Genomic DNA, 21,191 nt, shown 5'->3' on the forward strand with positions numbered 1-21,191 from the left:
GAAAGGCAGACAGCGGACAACGGAGAGCAAAGAGAGGGGTAGAGAGGGGTAGGGTGCGAGTGGAAAGCGTTTGGCAAATTAGCCAAATGCGTTATTTGGCCGACAAGCAGCTCGCTCAGTCGCTCACGGGACGTCCTGGCGTTTGGCCGCAAAAAGAAATCAGCCCCACAGCAGCACGGAATAGACGGACAACCTCCGCGAACTGCGTGGGAAAGTGTTGCCTAAAAGTTACCTCAAATTTGAAAAGGATTTCCACGCAATATAAACCATGTTCCAGCAAAACTGATTAATTGGTTAGTTCACGAATGAAAGCATCCAAAATATCCCAACATCTGGCCATAATCAACTGATAAATTTATCAATTAACTTGCTATCTGCTATCAGTCAGTCGCGGCCAACAGCTAATGAGATTGTGTGTATCCGTGTGTGTGTTGTGTTGTTGGTGCAACAAGTCTGTGCGTCTAATCAAATAAATATGAGAGTTAATTGGGGAATGGAATGCATATTAATGAGACTTGAGCCCCAGGACTTGGACCTCCGCCTTCGCGTCAGGAACTTGTGTGGGTGCTTCGCCAGCTGTTGCCGCTCCACCTATTTACACCTTCATCACCATCATTCACCTCTGCTCTTAATGGGCCATAACCCTGCTTGATGTCGATGCTTTTGATGAATCACAGCAGAGCGGGAGAGAGAGCAGCCCCCGTGCGTCTAATATTTTCGTTTATGTTTGTACTTAATCCACGGGCATCCACGGTACTTTGATTATTCAGTTTTACTCATCTTAGCCATACCCATACCGTGTACCGTGTACCGTGTACCGCGCACCGCGTGCTCGTTCGTGCTCTCCCCTCTCAGCCCTCACTCGCGTAATCATTTTATATCAGAATTTTCCAAATATTTTCCAAACAAAACCAGCCAATGTGCGCGCCCAAATAAAACAGCAGCATCAAAAACGATAAAAAGAAAATCACAGCAAAAATGATAAATTCGAAAAGTAAAGAACGAAAAGTAGCCGAGGAATTTTGTTCGATGCCGCCCTGTGTTGGTGGTTTTGTTGCTATTTGTGTACTTTAATCGACAACACAAATGAAAAACAATAAAGAAACTACAAGAACAGCGAAGCCGAAGCTGGGGATACCCTTTCAGATTTAAATGAACTTTAAAGTTGTTAGACGGATGAAAGCCGACGGATGAATGGCTTATACTCCCTATCCAGTGCACTCCAAACTTCCCTAGGAATTTATATTATTTTGTACCCTCTGAAAGTGTATATAAATTTTGCGCTTACGTTGACTGCTCCGCTCAGCAGAGGAAAGGGGAGTATCATCTCAGGTTGGACACCCCGACGGCCGACAACCAACTGTCAGTTTGCAATCAACGCGTGCCGGCGGCAGCTGTGCTTTTCTATAAGATACTTACTTGAAGGTACATTTCGGGCGCCATAACTCACCAGTCTCCCCCCCAATTCCGTTTAGATCCGTGACATGTAAGCATCGATACGGAATCGATGGCCACCCACGCCCACTGGCTGTAGCTGTGGCAATAGTTGCAGAGAAAGAAAACACCAAAGAAAACGAAGCCCAACAAGTAAGTCAAGCGATGCTCTTTGTCATCAAAGAGAGTGTGTGAAGTGGGAGAATTGAGTTCTTATTGTGCGCGAGAGAGAGAGAGAGAGTTGTGGCAACTGTAAATATCTCGCTCATCGTTTGCTTTGCTTCCTCTGCTTTGCACTTGCATGTGCGTTCCAGTCTGGAAGGGTCAGAAATTGTTGTTGTAGTTTACATTGCAATTCTACCTGCGCTGATCGGTCCGCGTGCGCTATGTTGGCGCGGCTTGTTGGCTGCTCTGCAGTGCAAGTTCGTGCATGCATCGAGACCCAAGCCGGTGGTTGATTTGCAGAACTTAACGCAGCTCACGCTTTAATTTTCTATCCCATTTGAGAGAAATGTACCTGAGAGATGTTTGGTAGACATTCGAGAGCGATGCAGCGAAACCAGTTTGTGTTTATTAACGGGGTGTGGAACCATGCCATAGCTCATGTGCTATGTCTGATCTATCATATGTACATTGTACCTATAGTGTCATCCGATCGAAGGTTGCTCTCGGTGTAGTCTGCCGCCAAATGCACATTAAAGCAACAATTCACAGGAATGCCTTTGGATATGGCTCCATGTGTTTGATTTATTTATTGCCAAACGCTTTAAATAAACAAAAGAATGGAAACAGATTTTCGGCCGCATTCGAACAATCGTACTCGGAATCCGAATACGAATCCAAATCGAAATCGAAATCGAAATGTAATGGGAATATTAATTGGGGGATCATTTAAATATTTTTCGGGCCGTGCATGTTCCGCTGCATAATTTATGGACGCTAATTACTTTGTTTCGTGTGCTGTCCAAGGCCAATTACGCTTACTTATTGCAATTTATGTGGCCACAGTCCGGTCCGGCCGTAATTGGAAATTGTGTAAGGCAGCCATCGCCGGCTCCACCAACACTGAGAAAACTCACGAAAAGTGTTCTAAATAGATGGCAAAACTGATCAGAGAACCAATCTTGAACTTCTCTTCCAGAGACCAGAGACGCATTCACATTCAATCGAGAGGATGTTGCAATCATCAGCCAATGACTTCAGCTGAAGTCAGCAACTTTTACTGGCTGGAGTTTTTCCCTCAGTGCACCGTTTGAATGCAATTCTGGTGCGGTATCTCATCCGTCTGGCATTTTTCTAACGGCGACGCCACCGAGTCGGACCGGACCGGACCCAGCCCCGTTTGTGTTGGCAGTTGATTAAGTGAACCTTTCCCCACGCAGAATCAATTTGTAGATGTCCAATACGTACACCTTGGCCGAGGCCACAAAGGAGCGATAGACAGAGTCACAGGGCGGAGAGTCACAGTCCACAGGCATGAGCATGCCACTGAACAGTATCAACGGAAGCCACTTGCCAAGTGCAACTGCCGACCCGCATCAGCCTCATCATCTTCCGCATCAGCAGACCATGCTGCTCTATTCCGGACTCCTCTCCTCGGCCCTGTCCGTCGCCGCAGACTCCACGGACTCCAGTGTCAGCACGAGTACGACTACGAGTACGAGTAATAGCCTGCTGCTCATTCAGACGACAACCAGTGTGACAACAGCAGCGGCAGGACTGGGATTGGGATTGGGACTGGGATCCGCAGACACATTCACGCTCAGGGCTACGACAGCGACAGCGGTGCTGGGAGTGCCGTCGGTTAATTCCTACTTGGTGAGCATGCCCTGGCCCAAGTCCCTGGCCGTGGCCCTGTTCCTGGTGCTCATCCTCGTCACAGTTGTGGGCAACACGCTCGTCATACTCGCCGTGATGACCACCCGCCGGCTGCGCACGGTCACCAACTGCTTCGTGATGAACCTGGCCATAACGGACTGGCTGGTGGGCACCTGTGTGATGCCTCCATCGGTCATCCTCTACATAACAGGTGGGTGGGACAGGAGGGACCAAGGCCCAGTCTGGATTTTTTGCACTCCTTGCAAGCAAATCCCTTGCCGGTCAAAAGTATTCAGTTCGATAAATATTTACTCCGCAGGCACCTGGCGCTTCGGCTGGATACTGTGCGACATTTGGATCTCCATGGATATACTCCTCTGCACGGCCTCCATTCTCAGCTTGTGTGCCATCAGCCTGGACAGGTGAGTGTTCGTGCAACTGTTCGCTGGGGTGTTCAGGGAGCTAATTTCTTAATTTGTCGTTGATGTCATGGCCACTCCGTTACAGAGCCAAATCCAAAGCCATGGCCAAAGGCTACCGCCGTGGGGATGGGATAGATGGGTTAGACAAGGTGCAAAAACAGTGCAAAATAATTTATTTGTTGACGTTTTTATTGCCCCATGACTGTTGCCAGCAGAGCAGCACCCTTTGAGCGTTCTCCTGACACCACAGCCACAACGGATGAGCAGCAAGGATTGGGTGGGGCAGAGTCCACAATCCGCAGTCCATCGTCCGTTTGCTTTTGTTGGAAGTTTCAATTACATTTTAATGGCATTTCCAAGTTTTGTGTGGTGCTCTCTGCTCTCTGTTCGCCATTCGCCATTCTCCATTCTCTGCTCTGCTCTGCTCCTCTGACTTGGGCCATCAGATGGCGTTGGCGATAGCTCACGACCTGAGTGTTGGTCCTGGTGCTGGCCTCGGCTGTGGCTTTATGAACAATATGTCTGTTTGGCTTTTGTTTTTTGTTTATTGTATTTTTCACCATTTTCGCCATTTGCCATTTGCCGTGCGTTTATTGCCGGGCTGCGGCTCTGTGGATCTCCCTCTCTCTCTTTTTTTCTCTCTTTCAGGTATCTGGCCGTCACACAACCCTTGACGTACTCGAAGAAGCGCCGCTCCAAGCGCCTGGCCCTGCTCATGATACTGGTCGTGTGGATAACGGCCCTGTCAATCACATGTCCACCGTATTTGGGCTGGTAAGTAAACCCCCAGTAAGCACCCGATGCTCCCGACTCAATGCTCTTTTTTATGGCCTGTCTCCCGATGCCCGATGCCCCTCCACTGGTACCTTTACTGGCGGCTAATGGCATTGGTAGGGATAGATAATGGCCAACAAAGGGCCCGTTCCAGTCTCAGTTCCGAAATACATTCGCCGCTTATTTATACACAGACTTTCCACACAATTTCCAGCTGCGCCTAAAACATTACGTAATTGCTTCAGCTGTTGTTCTGTTGGTCTTCCTGCACCCAACACACTGAAGTTTTAATGAGTTGTTAATGACTTCGAATGCCACACACATGCAAACATCCATAAAAACACTCGTCTGCTGCATACTCTGAGGCGCCCCAAACTAACCAAAACACATTCGAGCATGTTCTTTGCTTTCCCCTGTTTTCCACTGCAGTTTCCACATTAAAGCCACCGGCGAAGGTCGAATGGTAGCCACAGCTGGGTGGCACATTACAAAAATTCTTCAAATTTTAAGTGTGGGGGGGAGAAAGCGCAATTAAAATCAGCACAAATGCCACAGAAGCACTTGGAGATTCGTTCAGGATATACATAAGAATGTGGCAATAGTTTTGCCCATTCTACAATCAATTTTAGTTGAGATTCACAAGAGATCCCAACTGGTGTCACTCATGGTATGGGTATCCCCGGACTCCACTTTCGCCTGGGTCTTGGGATTTTTTGCGAATTGATTTAAAAGTCAGCTCGGATTTGTGTGGGCTCAATGACCATCCGGCTTGAGGAGGAGATGCTCGTCCGCAAAAGGGATGCCTTCCAAATGGGAATCCGAGCGGGGCAACAAATCCACAACAGACTTTGGGCTTGAATTCAAATTTCGCCTTGCTTAACTCACTCGGCTGTCATGGCCCAAGTCCCCAGATCCCCAGACACCCAGACAGCCAGACAACCGACTACATATCCAATTCAAGCTGGAATTCAATTTTGCATTCTATTCGCAGGTACGAGGCGGGCCGACATCAGGAGCAGTATGTGGACTGTCGCTACAATCAGAACAAGGGGTACGTGGTCTTCTCGGCCATGGGATCGTTCTTCATACCCCTGACGGTGATGGTGTATGTCTACGTCAAGATTGGTTATGTGCTCACCTCGCGCCGACAGCGCATTGTGCGCGATGCGGTAAGCTGTCTCCATTCTCACCTGAAGTGTGTCATAAAGTTTATCATGCACCACCCCAACACACGAGCAGAACTCGGAGCGCACGGCGGACTGTGACGTGGATGGCGACCAGTTTATATCCGAGTCGGAGCACTATCACTGCACGCCCACCAAATGGCTGCCACACCGGAAGTCCCGCTGGAGGTTCAACTCGTTGCACGAGCAGACAGGCTCCTGCACCACCACCACCAGTGCCAGTGCCAGTGCCAGTGCGGGAAAGCAGTCGCTGAAGTGCTCAAAGTGCCAGGAGAAGGAGAAGGCTGCCGGACAAGTGGTGGACAAGACGCTGACCTTCAAGCACCAGCCCACGTTCTACGAACTGGTGGAGGTGTCCCGCCTCTCCTCACTAATCCACTGCTCGGCAATTAGCTGCAAGTACGGCGGCCCCTGCATGCACTCCACGCCCTCGGGGCTGCACTATACGGGCAGCCAGGCCTCCTTCTCAGATACCTGTCTGGGTGCCGCCGAGTCGCCATCCGACTCCAGGTCGCAGCAGCAACAGCAGCAGCAGCAGCAGTTTGACGGAGACTCCAAGGGCGGCTCGCTGCAGAAGAGAGTCTTCGACATGCAGCACCATCATCATCATCAGAGCCATCACAATCCCCACCGGATGCCGATGCCAATGCGAGTGTCGACCACGAAACGGGATAGCACAAAGACCGCCAAGACCCTGACGATTGTGATGGGCGGTCTGATTGCCTGCTGGCTGCCCTTCTTTGTCTATTACCTGCTGATACCCTTCCTGCCCGGCCCGGCGGTGCTCGAGGACCTCATGTTCGGCTTCACCTGGGTGGGCTGGGTCAACTGTGCCATCAACCCCTTCATCTACGCCTTCTACAATCCGGACTTTCGCACTGCCTTCTGGCGCCTCACCTGCCGACCCATCTGCAAGCCGAAACGCCCACCCAATCATCTGGCCATGTTCCGCGGCTAAAAAGCATCTCAGGCATCCCCCTTTGGAGCTGTATATGTTGATGGTTGTGCCATAATCTGGTCTCCAGCTCCAAGCTGCGCGAAAGTTGAGTGTTGAGTTGGTGCATCTGAAAGCTGTTCTCAAAACTTGTCCCAAATGTATCCCAAAAACCATGCAGATTGACACAGTTCTAGTCGGGAAGATGCGAGTACCTTTAAGTAGAGCATCATCCATGGCAAATCCATTGTTTCAGTAGTGTATTAGCAGCCTTGAATGAATCCCTTAGTCTTTGCCGAGCCATTCGAGCAGTTGCGATTTAATCCCGGTTAAGATTCCTGCACTAAACCAGATTCTATCATATATCATAAGTATATATAAATGTGTGTGTGTGTGTGTGTGTGTGTGTGTGTGTGTGTGTGTGCAGTGTGAGTGGAGAAACAAAAGACAAATTATAGTATTTGCTGGGTCTTTGTTGCCTGACGGCAACTGTTTGGACTGTCTGGATGTCTGGCAGATGATGATGGTGCTGCATCCTTTGTTGTGTGTGTCCAGTGCGTCCACTGTGTGAGTGTGGTCTTGTCCAGCTGTGTCACTGGGTTCAGTAGCTGCCAACGACATATCTGGCGCATCCTTTGTGGGTCCGGTCCGTCCCGTCCCGTCCCGTCACGTCCCTTCAGGCAGTGTCCGGCAGAGTCCGGCCAACCCATTTAATGTTTGAGCAATTGTCCGGGGGAGCTGAAACTGAAACTGAAAGTGTAACTGAAACTGAAACAGGATTTTGAAGCTGCAATTGTGTGCTGGCAGAGATTTTGAAGTGGGCCCAGAAAAAAGAGAAAAAGAATAAAGAGAATCAAAGAAAAGCCTTCGGCTTTTGTCCTCACTCCGGAATTAGGCAGCACGCTTTAGGCCACTAATAGAAGCCACTTGACTAGAGACACTTTGTGTATTTGTATTATGTATCTATATTTAATATTATACTTATTATACTTGTTAAATGTACTTATAAATGTTCACTTGGAATGGATCTCTCCAAGATACGGAAGTTCTTGCAATAAAAGTTAAGTTCAACTCAAAGGAAAGACTCAAAGACTTTGACTTTAGCCAGCAGGAGATTATATCGTGGCCCCATACTGCATTGAGATGTTTTCTGTGTGCGAGGGGGATGAACTTCTTCTGCAGAGAGTGGCTCCCAGCGGGAGGATGGGCGGAGCCATGGAGCACTACAATTTCCTCGCAGCCTTGGCTTATTTTTTTGTTGTGGTGATTTATTATTGGAAGTGGTAACCCAGTGGCCGCCACTAAGTTGTTTACCGCAACGAGAACGGAAGCAAAGGAAACGCTGAATCAGAGAGCACCCACAACGACTACGACCGGGATTATGGCTCGACTCCATCTTCGACTCCGACTCCGACTCCTGCGCCGGTTCCAGCTGCGGGCTACGTGGCGATACATTAATTTAGCTGGAAATAAGGCGTGAAAAAAAAGATGCGGTCATCATAATTACGAGCCCACAAACAAAGGTGGAGGCGGAGCTACCACCAACACACACACATGTGTGTGTGGCATATGTACATATGAATATGTGACACTGTGGCAAGCAATTTGTGGCAGGTGGAGCACAGGGACTCTTTCTCTCTAATGAATTGCAACACATTTCCCTGTCACATTTCACTTTTGAGTCGAGCTCAGCGGAAACAGAAAAAGGCAGAAAGGCAGCAGCAACAGCGTCGCCCCCATGTCAGCGACAAGTCAGCGAACCCTCTGCAAACCCCTCCACACACATGTACTCGTACCTCGTACACACTCGTACTGTACCGTAATTTGGTGTTTTTTCGAGGGCGGTTGATATCGCATAATGTGTTGAATTAAATGGCTGCGCAAGAGTGGCGGTCGGGCCTCTCCTATTTATAGCCAGGTGCCGACAGGGTGCCCCTTTTGCCCGAAGATTTCTGTTCGGTTATGTCATCGCAACAGTTGAAAAGAGGCTCAGGCTCTGGTTCTGGTTCTGGCAAAACAAAATAAAAACAGCATCGAACTTTCAAGTATTTAACAAGTGCGCGGAGCAGGCAAAACTTTGCCAATGACAAATGCTCCCTGAATGTTTTTCGAATGAACTTTTGTTTTGCCCGCATTTTGCGCTTCCTTTATCCTCGCTTTGCATGGGAGGGGGGCCTTGAGTGCTCGCTGTGTGTGGGTGGGGTGCGCCACCCAAATCTCTTTTGGCTACAGAGGGGGGGATTCGATCAATTAATATAATCCAAGCTGGGGCGCGGGCTCAATTAGAGTCTTAAAACTCCATTTAGAGGATGCTCTGTGGAAATTTGGTTCTCTCGTTTCTAGTACCTCCCGGGGATGTGGGGGCGCAGCTCCAATGAAATATTCATAGCTCGACAGGAGAGCGGCAGCGGAGAGGGGAGCAAGCTGAAAGCGGTCCATATTTATGGTTATTTTTCGCAACAAGCACAACTTTGCTTTCTAACCGTTCGTTCGCTGGGTTTCCGCTTCCTTTCCCTTCTTTTTTCTTCCTTTTTTTTTGGGTGCTGGTGAATTTGTAGCTGGTTAAATATAAATACACAAGTGTGTACATGTAGGTACATACTCGTACATACATATACATATGTATTTGGATATCCCCTGCATTTGGTTGTGAATTCAATTTTGAAGCTGATCAATAATTCACGTCCCACCAAGAACACACTAACCATTGTTCATGGGTCCGAAATCCTTAAATAACAACGGATCTCTATCCGTGGAGAGTTGTCTTTTCGATTTGTGTATTTATTTGCGTGTTTGGTTCTTCACAAAAAATGATGTTGCGTACACGTAACTATTACTATTAATATATATGCAAATTGTGCGGATTATGTGTATGATATTACTCGTATTCGTCGTACATCCCGCCCCCTGATGAGAGATTGCACTTGGCGGATGCCACATGGCGGATGCCTCCGCTTTGTGTTTGTTTGCTTTAGCCAAAAGTTTGCAATTCTTTCACCCTCTCAGGGTTTAGGCCTGACATTTGAGCTGAAATTCGGGATTCTGAATTTGGACTTGAGGAGTGAGGAGTGCGGATGAGATATGCTCCAACGTGTATATGCTGATGAGGCTTCGTACTGACTTCATCTCTGCGTCGTAGCATTGCTTGATTACGTTTATGACTTCACACCAAGCGAATGGGGAATGAAAAATGATGTACAAAGTGGAGGACACTGTGCTAAAAGTAGATTGCTTGGTGAAACACGTTCTATTGTGCTAGGCTCTGGGGTTAGCTAAGCTGTGGCTGGATGGCCTGAATAAATTATGCCTAAATTATATAGTTTTCTCTCTCTTGCACACACACACACACACACACACGCACACACACTTTAGGTCTAAGGGAAAACTCTTGAAGTTGTAACGGACTCCAACTATAAACTAAATCACAGTAACTCTCTTTTAACTGGCTGATTAAAGCTAATTCTCGACTGGAATACTGGAATCCCCACTAAAAGTGCGGCCCGGACTCGTCGCCACTCTCTACTGTAAATCAGGCCGAATGCTATCTACTGTCTCTTGGATTTATGGTGCACCGATATCAGCTATGACAGAGAGAGAAGCCTCTCTGATATATTTGGGCACTAAACTCGAGTCTGATAGGGCGAAGCTGCCTCATAAATACATCACGCACTCGTCTTGCCAAACAGAATGCACAATTCGTTCGGACAGGTGTCGGGGTCACCAAAAGGTGACCCACCCCAGGACATGTTACACGCACGCACCCATTCCTCCATTCCTCCATTCCTGAATAGCTGAATATTAGAGTGGGAATGTGAGCAGAGCAGAGATGTGTGCGCAATTTCGGTGAACCATATAACCAAGTTTTCTCATCCATCTAAACTGTCTATGCCGTTGGCTCCAGACACAGAAACAGCTACTGCTACTGCTGCTGCTAGTGGCACTGCCATGTTGTTGCAAGTTCGACGAGCATGGAGCATGGAGCGGAAAAGTCATGCGGAAATTACTAAATCGATACGTGATGCCACGTATCAGATTTTGCACGCGCCTCCCGACCATCCGCTCGTATGGAAAGCGACTGCATAAATGCCTTGAAATCATGTGCAACAGTGGAAGCATATTTATACGTGTGTGTACGGACAACGACACATCTCATTTAGCCATAAAAACGTATAGCGAACGACCAATCTATGGACGTTTCCTGCCCTGGAACGAGTCCGGCCCGAGCCACGTCCAGGGGAATCCTCGCTTCGCAGTCGAATGATCTAGGATGGAAGCGAGCCCTGACGGTGAAGGGAAATGAAAATAAATTATACAACAAACTGAAGAACAATTACACATCCGGGTGGCATGAGGAAGGGCGAGGGTCAGGGCGAGGGTTTGCTTGCTCAAGGTGCAATTAGGGACCACACCTAAAAGTGAATGAATAAGTTAATCATATGTTGTGCAGTGGCAATTTGTTCCGGGCTTGAGTATGAGTTGAATGGGAGTGGGGAGCTCCTTTTCTATCGCCTGATGGACATGGTGTTGGTGGGGAACTGCGGCTTCTGGTCGGAGCTGAAGAAGCGCTTGCAGGTGAGGCGCCAGAAGGCAGCGCGAAAATCGACGCTGTAGAAGGCATAGATGAACGGATTGATGGCACTGTTGAACCATCCCAGCCAGGTGAGTGCCTTGGCCAGCATTTGGCTGGCCTGGTGCTCCGCCAGAAACGGTGTGATCAGATAATTGATGAAGAACGGCAGCCAGCAGGCTATAAATCCGCCCACCACAATGCTCAGTGTCTGCGTCGTCTTGGTCTCCTTCTTCAGCGACGTAATGCGATTCGACAGCGACTTGCTGTTGCTGTTGGTGTTCGAGATGGTGCTGCTGGGATTCGGGACGGCTGTGGTCGCACCTCCCTGGTGATGTTGATGCTGGTGATGGTGATGATGGTGCCCACGCAGTCGATCCCGCTCCCGCTCCCGCTCCCTCTCCAGGTGCGAGTGCCGAAAGCTATGGGCTCTGGCCTGCCATTGTGTGTCCAGGAGGCTGCTGCCCGGCCCGATGCCACTTGTCATTGTGGTGATGGTTGTCGACGCGGTCGATGTGCGCTTCAGGGACGAAGGCCGTGTCAGCTCGTAGCATCCATTCTTAACCCCACTGGCTGCACCGCTGCCTCCGCCACCACCAGCACCACTAGAGGGTAGTGCGAGCAGCGACTGGCAGTGAATGCCACCAGCCACAGTTCCTGCTCCTGCTGCTGCTCCTTGTCCTGCTCCTGCTGTGGCCACGCCCAGCTGCTCGCTGTCGCCCAGCATCATCTCGTGCAGCTCCTTGGCAATTGTCTGGTTGGAGAAGGTGCGCGACGTCGCCTGCCGCTGTCGATGGCCCGCCGAGCTGTGCTCCTGCTCTGACAGCTCGTTCTCCACGTCCGCCGCCGTGTAGCGCTTGAATTTCTAGACAAGACACGCAAGGGGCACAAAGGTAACAAGTCAGTGGATGATAAATAACTTAAAAGGCAGCAAGAGTGCGGTTAAAGTTTGAAAGTCTACAAAAAATGGCAGCAGGAAACCGCAGGCTGGCTACAAAACCCAGCAAGAGCTGCCCTTTTGCGCTAGAATTTCTCGCATTACGCTTTAAAGGGAAACTCTACACACATATCGACAGAGGTCCGACAGCTGTACATACACATACATTTGCACATGGCTTTTGCATGGGAGAGTCGGCAAAAAGTCGGTCTGTGAAGGGGGGGAATGTTGGCACCCGCATGGCGAATGCTTAGATACCCTGCACGGCCATAGTTCGTTTTCGGCGGAGAGACTTCGCTCAGAGTTTCACTTGACAGTTGACCAATACGATCTATGCACCATCGTAATGACTTTTGGGGTAAGAGAATTTTGAGTTCACTTTAGGCTGGAGAACCAGAATCGAAGACCTTGCATAAATCTGTTGAACCGATTTTAGTCGATATGAACTTGTATGCAGAATCTAATCCCAGCGTGTTCAAGGGTAATAAATTGCAGCTCGTTGCTGTTCAAACTTGGAGAATGCCCGCGACCCTGCATAGGGACGGACATGACTCGGATCGACAGACAGGGAGATGGGAACGGGAACGGGAAAGCAATGCATGCTGGGCCGTGGCATGGTATTTAAATCTGTGTAAGCTCCTAGCGTATGGGAATTATGAAACAAACGTGCCGCAGTTTGCTCCGTACGTGGAGTGGAGGCTCTCTCCAGGCTGCGGCGGGACTTAAGTGTAGGAGAACAGAACGGAACGGAACGGTACAGAAAAGCAGCTGCCGCTTTTGGGTTGTGGGTTTTGTGTGGGACTGAAACTGGAACTGGTTGGGACTCACCTTGTTGTGAACACTTATGTCGGTCATATTGTCGTGCCTCGATGCGATGACACAGGAAATTCTTGCATACACATAAATCATGACTGCCATCGGTATGAAGAAGGAGCCCATGGCCGAGAAGATGACGTAGCCCTCGTTTTGGTTGTAGCGGCACTCCCGAAGGTCCCGTCGCCCCGGCTCGTACCTAAGGACAGCAGCAGAAGGATGCAAAGGATGTGCAAATTAGTCGAGTGGTAGAATACAATTAATTACAACAAAGTCGGCTGCTAATGCGAGTTGCAGGAAGTTCTCAATTATTAGCCTCCCCGACGCCCCACAAGCACTTTCCACCTAATTATATTCGTTTGTTCTTCAGTCTGGAGCAAGGTGAATTTATTTTTCAGCTCTTTCGGGGATGATCCGTTTGTCAGTGATGCATATAAAATAACAACAACAAACACCGCTTGACTCTCTGAGAGCTAAGAGAGAGAGCGTGGTGAATAAGTGCTTGCTCCTCACCACAGCGGACCATACAGAAATTATATAAGGAGCTGCCGTCGGGCCCGTTTGTCACGTATTGATGCTGCTTGTGAGTGTGAGTGACACGAAACTATCGTCCGAAACTAAACTCTAAACGACCGAACACACTCGAGCGCCACGCCACAGCACCACCTTATTTAATTTCTTCATGCAACGGACAACGTCTGCTTATAGGTAAATTCACCTTGGTCTGGCGTAGAGTCTCGTCGCTGCTCTTTGGAGTGGGTCGGTCAGGGTCAATTTGCATACTCACCAGCCGATGAGGGGAGGACAGGTGATGGCCAGTGCCAGCAGCCAGACGATTAGGATCATTATTAGGGCCAATCGTTTCGAGCGTCGTTTGCGCGAATACGTGAGCGGCCTGGTGACGGCCAAATATCTGATGGATAGATTTTCGTTTGAGGGAAATATGATTATGGCTGACAGCCGCCCGCAATACACACGTACCTGTCCACGCTGATGGCGCACAAACTGAGGATGGAGGCCGTGCAGAGCAGCACGTCCAGGGAGATCCAAATGTCGCACAGCACCCAGCCGAGCTGCCATGAGCCTGCAATCAAAATTCCAAATTAAAAACTTCACCAGCAAACTTAAAATTCCAGAGTCCCGGGTCCAAAGTCAATTTGATTAGCAGGCAAAAGATTCAACCCAAAAGGTTTCTCGCCGGACCATGGCAAATGCCTCACCTAAGGCCAATTAAACGAGCCAAAGCCCTCAACATTTTGGGGCATCGCTTTGTGGGCCACACTCCACTGGACCCGGACCCGGACTGGACTCGAGTTTGGCATTGAATTTGTGGGCACTTTGAGTAGTTTCTTGGCTCCAGCCTGTCAACCGATTAATTTTTTAATCAAGGGCCCCGCAATGCGTCCGGAGAGCAAAATGAAATCTTGTTTTTCCTTGCTTAGCAAAGTCCAAGCAACGAGCCAAGGGAGGAGCCACCTCATTAGGCGGGGCGGAGATTGCCTGAGGCGGCACAGCGCCCTAAAATAACAGAGAGACGAATGCTCCTAGTATAATTTTGAGATGCAGTTGGGAAGTTCAATTTGTTGTTTGCTGAAGCCGCACGGACCGGAACTTGAGTGCACTTTCAGGCAAAAAGTAATCAGAATGACCAAAACGAAGGACATGGGGAAGGGAGATCCTAAGAGAATCTTAGCCAAGAGAAGCTCAGCCGAAAAGTTTGAATGGTGTGTGTCCTTATAGCGTAGGATAATGGGAACTGAGGCCAGAAGACTATAATATGGAATGACCAGTCGGGGAGGCTCGTTCTATGCTCCCATTTTGGATGATTGTGAGCAAGTTTCGGCATGCCGCAGCCTTTAAAGCATGCCCCAAACAGCGACTGCGGAATGTCTCCCCTTTTTTGTTGCTGTCGTTTTTTGTGTTCGTTTGGCTGGGCTGAAGGAAATTGCAGGAAGGCGAAGGCAGCAAAAAATGAAAGAAATTCTTTTGGTTCAAAGAACACAAATCCATAGGGCGAGAGAGATACACATACATTCCCTCCACCTCGGAGCATTTTTACATACATAAATATGCGGCGAAAAGTGTGGTAGATGGGTCCCGCGGCCACTAATGCTCCCCAGTCCCAGTCCCAGTTCCGTTCTTATTCCTGTTCGCGTTCCTTTGTTCAATTAGGAGGACGGAGGTGGATGAGGGGCGCGGCCTAGCCGGAAAGCTTTTGTTGGGAAATATATTTTTTTTTGGTTTTTTTTTGGGGGATTTGCCGGAATGGCATCTTCATCTTTTAATCACGCGAAAAGCCGACAAAATGTTGCCTACTTTCAAGCAGGGACTTTAAGGACGAACAACGACTCACCTGTGAGATGGACTGCCACGGCTGGGGGCATCACGAAGATGCCCACAAGGAGGTCCGCCACGGCCAGACTCATCACGAAGCAATTGGTGATGGTGCGCAGGCGACGCGTTGTCAGGATGGCCAATATGACGAGGGTGTTGCCGATGACGGTGACCACGATGAATGTCGCAAAGACTGCAATCAGGCAGATGCCCTGCCAGGACAGGACGAGATCGTAGAAGTGCGCCCACTCGGCGGCGGCCGCGGACTCGTTGTAGTAATTGAATGTGGTCACGGCTGCGGTGGGTGCCGACTCGGTGAGGCCCACGCCCACACCCACGCCCACGACCACCCCATCACCCTCATTAGAGGTCTCATTTGTGGCACTCTGCGGCAGGATGACATTCAATCCCGGGCCAGTTCCTGTGCCAGCTGCCGCTCCCGCTGCTCCCACCGCTCCCATGCCTGCGGTGCCATTGCCATTTGCTGTGCCAAGCAGGTCCTCGTAAACGATGGAAATGTTCTCCTGTCCCAGGCCCAGGCCCAGCCCCAGTCCCAGCGAGGAGGCAGCCACATACATGAGCGACGGATAAATGGCGCTTAAATTATTCAGCTGCAAGTTGACAGCCATAGATCTGCTTCGGCTTCTGCTTCTGCTTCTGCTTCTCCTTATACTCGAGCTGCTGCGGAAGTGTTCTCGTGTAGCTCTTGCGGACATCCCCTAAGCCTCTTGACGGGGCCCACACGCTATGTCGAAGCCCAGATGGAACTGCCCAGCTGGTGTCATTGTATCGAATGGCTCTTTGATGGCGTTGCTTGCCCAGGGGACAGTCTGCAATCAAACGAAAGTGCGGAATCGGTTGCGGATTATTTACACTCAATACTGGCATATCTTTGGGGCACACACTATCCGACGGAGACTAGATGTAGATTCTTCAATCGAAGCACAATTTGCCGCCCATTCATCGCTGAAAACTTTTCCACTATCCCGCACGTGCTCTCCCTCCCACTGACGATAAGATTGATAATCGCTCTCGCTCTCGCTCTCTCTCTCGAAACTTTATTAGATTTCCCCCCACAAATTATGATGAGGGACGAGGAGCTGTGCTGTGCTGTGCTGTGCCGCGGATGAGTGTTGACTGAATGAATGGAACGAGCCAAGTGGGTGCTGCCAGAGCTGCCGCCCGGCAAAAGGGTTCGACAGCTCTTGGCACTTCTGTTGACAATAATTTGGCATTAAGCATTATTTATTCAACGCTCTGATAGTGTGGGTTTCTGCCGATTGCAGAGCGTATATATGCACATATCTGGTTGGGCAGGGTGTGAGGGTGCGATAACCAAATTAAAACCGGGCTATGTACAAACAATATCGCAATAGACAAAGTGGCGGTGGCACTGGCAGAGGCGGCGGTGCAAGAACAAGACTCCAGCTTCAGCATAAACTTGCCTTTGGTGGTGTTTTCCGGCAGAGTTTGCACATTTAAATGATAAATCCAAGGCCAACAAAGGGGAAAGGGTATCCCCCGAGTCTGTTTGCCGAGTCGCCCAAAACGGAATGTGCCATAAAAGCGCTTATCGCTCACATGATATCAATCGAGACAGCAGGGAACTTTTACTTACTTTTATTCTACACATCTACCTACGAGGAGGTAGTGCTGCAGTTTATGTATAAATATTTAGACAGCCCCATGACGTACTCGTACCTCAAAGTGGAAGCGATAAATTGGACAGATATGGGGGCCAAGGGACAACGGCTGCTCGTCCATAAGTCAATGCCAAGGCACGGTATTGATCAGTTGAAGAAAATGTGTCATCCCATCTGATAACGCGGCTCATGCCTCGCGCCTAATTGAGGAACATATATGTATAATTATAATTATACTTGAGTAGTGGAACGGGGGGGAACGGGGGGGAATGGAATTTTGAGTGTGCAATTGGAACCCGCTGCAAATATCGAATGATGCCAAAAATAGATTTATGAACACATACATCGGCCGAGGGGTGTTTGAAAGGGGTATTGGCCGCCGCCTGCTGCCGAATCTGACCGTGATAAGCTTTGGCGTTTTTATGGCCACTCTGATTGATAATCCGATTCGCAGCTCAATTGTAAAAGTTCACACATGAATTGGCACAGTCTGGGGACAATTTCCATAACAATCGAGGCAATCATCGGGGCCAAGATCCGCCGAGGATGGTCTCTTGAACCAACTTTTCGCTCAAAGCATGCAAATTGAGTTGGAAAATCTTGGGAAAATAAGTTGTTTGCTTTTTGCACTTGGCACTTTACACTTTGCTTTTGTTATTTGTATTCCTAGGCTGTGGCGGACAATTGAACTGTTTGAACCGAAATCTCTCTATTAGCTGGAAGCCACTGGCGATTCTCCGAACACACATGTTCCTGTGTCATCAATCAAGTTCTTGGGCCAGCACTCGTCTCTCTCTGGGCATATCGGAAGAGCCACATGCATAAATATCATCCAGCCCATACAGCATTGATGCTTGATTTATTCACACTCAAAGTTCGGGCCCAGCGAATAAACAATGCCCCCAGTGAGTGTTCTGAGTGTTCACTTGAACATATGCTCCGTATGGAAATTCATTTGAATGCCGCTCTTCAGGGCTCTTTTCCGTTGGAGATTCTCCAGCGTTTGACAGCTGGCGGCCTTCACCTTATTCCGCTTTAATTGACCAAGGCACATTTCATTTGCAATATTAAGAGATTTGGCCAAATGGCATTCAGCATTCAAAAATAATTGCCAGCGCAGGGCCAGACTTACGACGAAGCAGATAAAACGAGAAGGGACGTGTGAGACGCATCTTACGCGTCACTACTTGTATAACCGGCACTCAGTACTACATCTGCAACTTAGCGGTTATTTGTCAAATTTTACATTTTTTCTTCATCTGTCATCTACATCAACAACACTGCTCACGCCAACACGCTCCTTTAGCTCGCCACCCTCCCCTAGAGACACACTTTGCAGAGTCAGGGCAGAGTCGTGGCAGAGGCAGCGGCAGAGACGTGTCAGGGGCAGAGGCCATAAACTGCGCGAAGCAGAGTGTGCTGCTAGAAACTGCGGGACGGGGTGGGCTTGGCCACTGAAAACTAATTTCTTCATTGTGGCTATAATAATGATTCAATCGGATCCCTATTTGGGAAAAATTGTAGATTTGGGAGGTTTTCGCCCTTTTGCGAGGGAGGAAGGAGGCGGGGCTCATTTTTGAAATACACTTGTAACAGTGTGAGCATACAGCAGTCTGGTGCCAAAATTTGGTGGCTCTAGCTCTTATAGTCTCTGAGAACTAGCCGACAAACAAGACGGACAGACGGACAGACGGACGGACAGACAGACATGGCTCAATCGACTCGGCTATTGATGCTGATCAAGAATATATTTACTTTATTGGGTCGGAAACGTTTCCTTCTGTGCGTTACATACATTCCCTTTGTGCACAAATACAATATACCCAATTTACTCTTCGAGTACCGGGTATAAAAATGTATTTTTTGTTGGCTTTTTCTGAATGTTTGGTTCCTGTTTTTTTACACCTCTCAAGAGAAGGAGAAGGAGAGGGGGTAAACTGCTGAATTATATCAAAATGCAGTGCCACCAAAAGTTCGCCCGACTGCCTGCAGCCTCTGCTAGTTTTCGCAGCATTTGTTGCAATTTGCGGACTACATGGCGTATGTGCAATGTGCAATTCTCAAATAATATTTCTCTGGCAGTCTTGCATGTTTTAGCACCTCCCCTGCCCGTCCGCTCTGCCCATCCAGGGGGATCTCTCCAGCCAACCGCAACGGAGTCAGTGCCACACGCTGGTCGGTGTCTCTGATGTGACGTCAATGCAGCCACAGGGCAGCCGGGCAGCCGGGCAACCAGCCAAGCAGAAGCAGTCCCAGTGTCAATCCACAGTTTAGTTGCCAGTCCAAGTGTGGCAGCTCCTACTACTGCTACTTACGAGTATAACTTGATATTTATTGTGCTGCCAGACACTTATTTGTAGCTCTTTATTTGGCAGTCCAATCGAGGTGTTTAGCGTGAAAGCATTTTGCCATTACTCCCGCCTGATCTATGCAAATGTCTCGCCCAGAAGGCACTCTGCATACCCATACAGCCACTTGAATTGAGGCCAGCAAAACAACTGTTAGGAGCGATGGGCTCCTGTCCTGAAGCGGGTCCTGAAGTGGGACCTGGAGTCCTCTCTGTTTACTTACTTAATGCAATCGCTGTGTGTGTCCTCCGCTCTCACAGCCAAACACTCGGCATTGTTTTATTGACACAAAGTTATATATTATAATTATTATTACTGTTTTCTTCCCCACACACACACACTGCTCTCTGCACAGCGAAGACCCACTGAAGTGGCCAGAACGTTGTTTAATTTCCAACTTGGTCGAGTGCCCTACAACTGCAAGTGGATGAGGAGACACAGCAGCGGCAGCGGCAGCTGATTCACTTGCAATTTATTCATTAGTAAGTATTTAAGCGAATGCCATGCGAAGGCGCTCTCCTCTTCGCTCCTCCCTCTTCGCGCACAAATTCAAATTTACGTTATCGTGCGGACAGCGTTAAGCCCCGTTGGCTGATCAATCGCTGACTCTGACTCGCTCGCGGACGCTCACTGTGACTGTGATAGAGGTGCTTCGGTGAGGCAAGAGCACGTTGTCGGGCTCCTGGCACTGGGTTCGACTACGACGCGACCGCCTCGGTTCAGCGCTTCATGGAAACTGAAACTGAACCGAATCGGCAGACTCGGCCAAGTGCCGCGAAGTGCCGTGTCGCTCGGGGGTGTTCGGGCCGTCTATCAGTGGGGTTGGGGTTGGTGCTTCCATTCCAGTGAACTGTGGATCCCAATCCTGTCGGAGCACACAGCCAACGTATTTCAACAATTGTGCAGAGCAAACATTCGAAATTTGAATATCCAAAGCGCACTTAATGCGCCAAAGCAATGTTTAATTAGGGCCTAAAATGGTGTGATATGCGAACAGTGAACTCTCGCCCCTCCACTGATAAGAAATTGCGGAGAACAGAGATTTTTGTGAGTTTTCCAAATGTAAGTGTGTTCGCGGGTACTCGGGAAATCTAATTTAAGACTTTTATGATTGCCTTATGGACATGTAGACACAGTAATAGCTGCCGCCCCGTGTATCCATATATATTGTGTGGGTATATATCTGGTCATATGTATATCTGACCTATTGTTTGTACATTTTATACGATGCGATGCGTCGTCTTCTATTGCTTGGCTCTCATAATGAACAGTGTCAACAGCTGCCTGCCCCAGCACTCGCTTCTGGGTGGGTGTTGGATGTTGTTGTATTTTGATTGCGTTCCACAGGGTTCATTTTGAATTCAAGGTGAATGCTTCCACAGAGCTTCAGCTCCAGCTTTAGCTCCACCTCCACTGACTGCCGGCTGCCCCCTCCATGGAAGGTAAACAAAGGCATGCGCCCTGACGTCAAGCCGAGGCAACCGGAACAAGCCGCAAGCCGTCACAGCCAAAGCGAAGCGAAGTCAAACCAGAGCTTGGAGCAGAATGAGCGCCAATAACTGACAACAGATGGAAGGATCTATCTAAAGAGTGGAACGCAGAACAGAATTCGTTTATTCGACACTTTTCCGACTGGGGTGTGGGCAAAAACTAAAGCAAACTTCTGGGCTGCACATGGAAATGCCAGCACCCTTAACCGCTTCATTTATTCACATTTAACCTGCTTAACTGATGTATCTGTATCTGTATCTGTGGCTGTATCTGTGGCTGTATCTGTGGCTGTGGTGCACAGTTGGACTTCACTTAGACTGATTAAATGCGAGTGAAATCAGTGCGAGTGCGGTTCCGGCTACGTGACGTCTGCGGGCTCGATGGCTCAGCATAATTGGTGTCTATGCAAAAGCATTTACGAGTCTCGTGAAGAGGGCAAAGGGTAAAGGGCAAAAGGCAAGAGGGATCAGAGCGTGGGCGAAGGGTAAAAAG

General features: G+C 49.1%; 2 protein-coding genes across 3 annotated transcripts; one reads left to right on the forward strand and one right to left on the reverse strand.

Moving 5' to 3' along the window:
- Positions 1-2,625: 2,625 nt before the first annotated feature.
- LOC117897479 (octopamine receptor) lies at positions 2,626-6,639 on the forward strand. Its single transcript, XM_034806341.1, has 5 exons — positions 2,626-3,463; positions 3,572-3,674; positions 4,323-4,448; positions 5,440-5,617; positions 5,688-6,639. Exons 1-5 carry the CDS (start codon positions 2,911-2,913, stop codon positions 6,588-6,590), a joined length of 1,863 nt encoding a protein of 620 aa, XP_034662232.1. The 5' UTR covers positions 2,626-2,910; the 3' UTR covers positions 6,591-6,639.
- Positions 6,640-8,766: 2,127 nt separating this feature from the next.
- On the reverse strand, positions 8,767-19,958 carry LOC117897478 (alpha-1D adrenergic receptor). Of its 2 annotated transcripts, none has more exons than XM_034806340.1 (6): positions 19,432-19,958; positions 15,237-16,047; positions 13,865-13,967; positions 13,671-13,796; positions 12,899-13,082; positions 8,767-8,990 (listed from the first exon to the last, which is right to left on the reverse strand). In XM_034806340.1, the coding sequence occupies exons 2-6, from the start codon at positions 15,931-15,933 to the stop codon at positions 8,817-8,819; spliced, it is 1,284 nt and encodes a 427-aa protein (XP_034662231.1). In that variant the 5' UTR covers positions 15,934-16,047; positions 19,432-19,958; the 3' UTR covers positions 8,767-8,816. The 2 variants fall into 2 exon arrangements, with proteins under 2 accessions (XP_034662231.1, XP_034662230.1); XM_034806339.1 differs by lacking the exon at positions 8,767-8,990 and adding an exon at positions 9,327-11,998 and having other exon boundaries at positions 19,432-19,955.
- Between the last annotated feature and the right edge of the window lie 1,233 nt (positions 19,959-21,191).

The sequence above is a fragment of the Drosophila subobscura genome, chromosome O (genome assembly GCF_008121235.1).
Source record: "Drosophila subobscura isolate 14011-0131.10 chromosome O, UCBerk_Dsub_1.0, whole genome shotgun sequence".
In the NCBI taxonomy this organism is placed as follows: domain Eukaryota; kingdom Metazoa; phylum Arthropoda; class Insecta; order Diptera; family Drosophilidae; genus Drosophila; species Drosophila subobscura.

What these genes read in the sequence shown, in the direction of transcription:
- LOC117897479 (XM_034806341.1), top strand. Translation starts at nt 2,911, where the DNA reads ATGAGCATGCCACTGAACAGTATCAACGGAAGCCACTTGCCAAGTGCA. An exon ending in GGTCATCCTCTACATAACAG is followed by an intron (nt 3,464 to 3,571) that starts GTGGGTGGGACA and finishes TTTACTCCGCAG; the next exon opens with GCACCTGGCGCTTCGGCTGG. An exon ending in TGTCCACCGTATTTGGGCTG is followed by an intron (nt 4,449 to 5,439) that starts GTAAGTAAACCC and finishes TTCTATTCGCAG; the next exon opens with GTACGAGGCGGGCCGACATC.
- LOC117897478 (XM_034806339.1), bottom strand. Translation starts at nt 15,933, where the DNA reads ATGTCCGCAAGAGCTACACGAGAACACTTCCGCAGCAGCTCGAGTATA. An exon ending in TGTCCTCCCCTCATCGGCTG is followed by an intron (nt 13,083 to 13,670) that starts GTGAGTATGCAA and finishes TGCTGTCCTTAG; the next exon opens with GTACGAGCCGGGGCGACGGG. An exon ending in ACATAAGTGTTCACAACAAG is followed by an intron (nt 11,999 to 12,898) that starts GTGAGTCCCAAC and finishes TGTCTTGTCTAG; the next exon opens with AAATTCAAGCGCTACACGGC.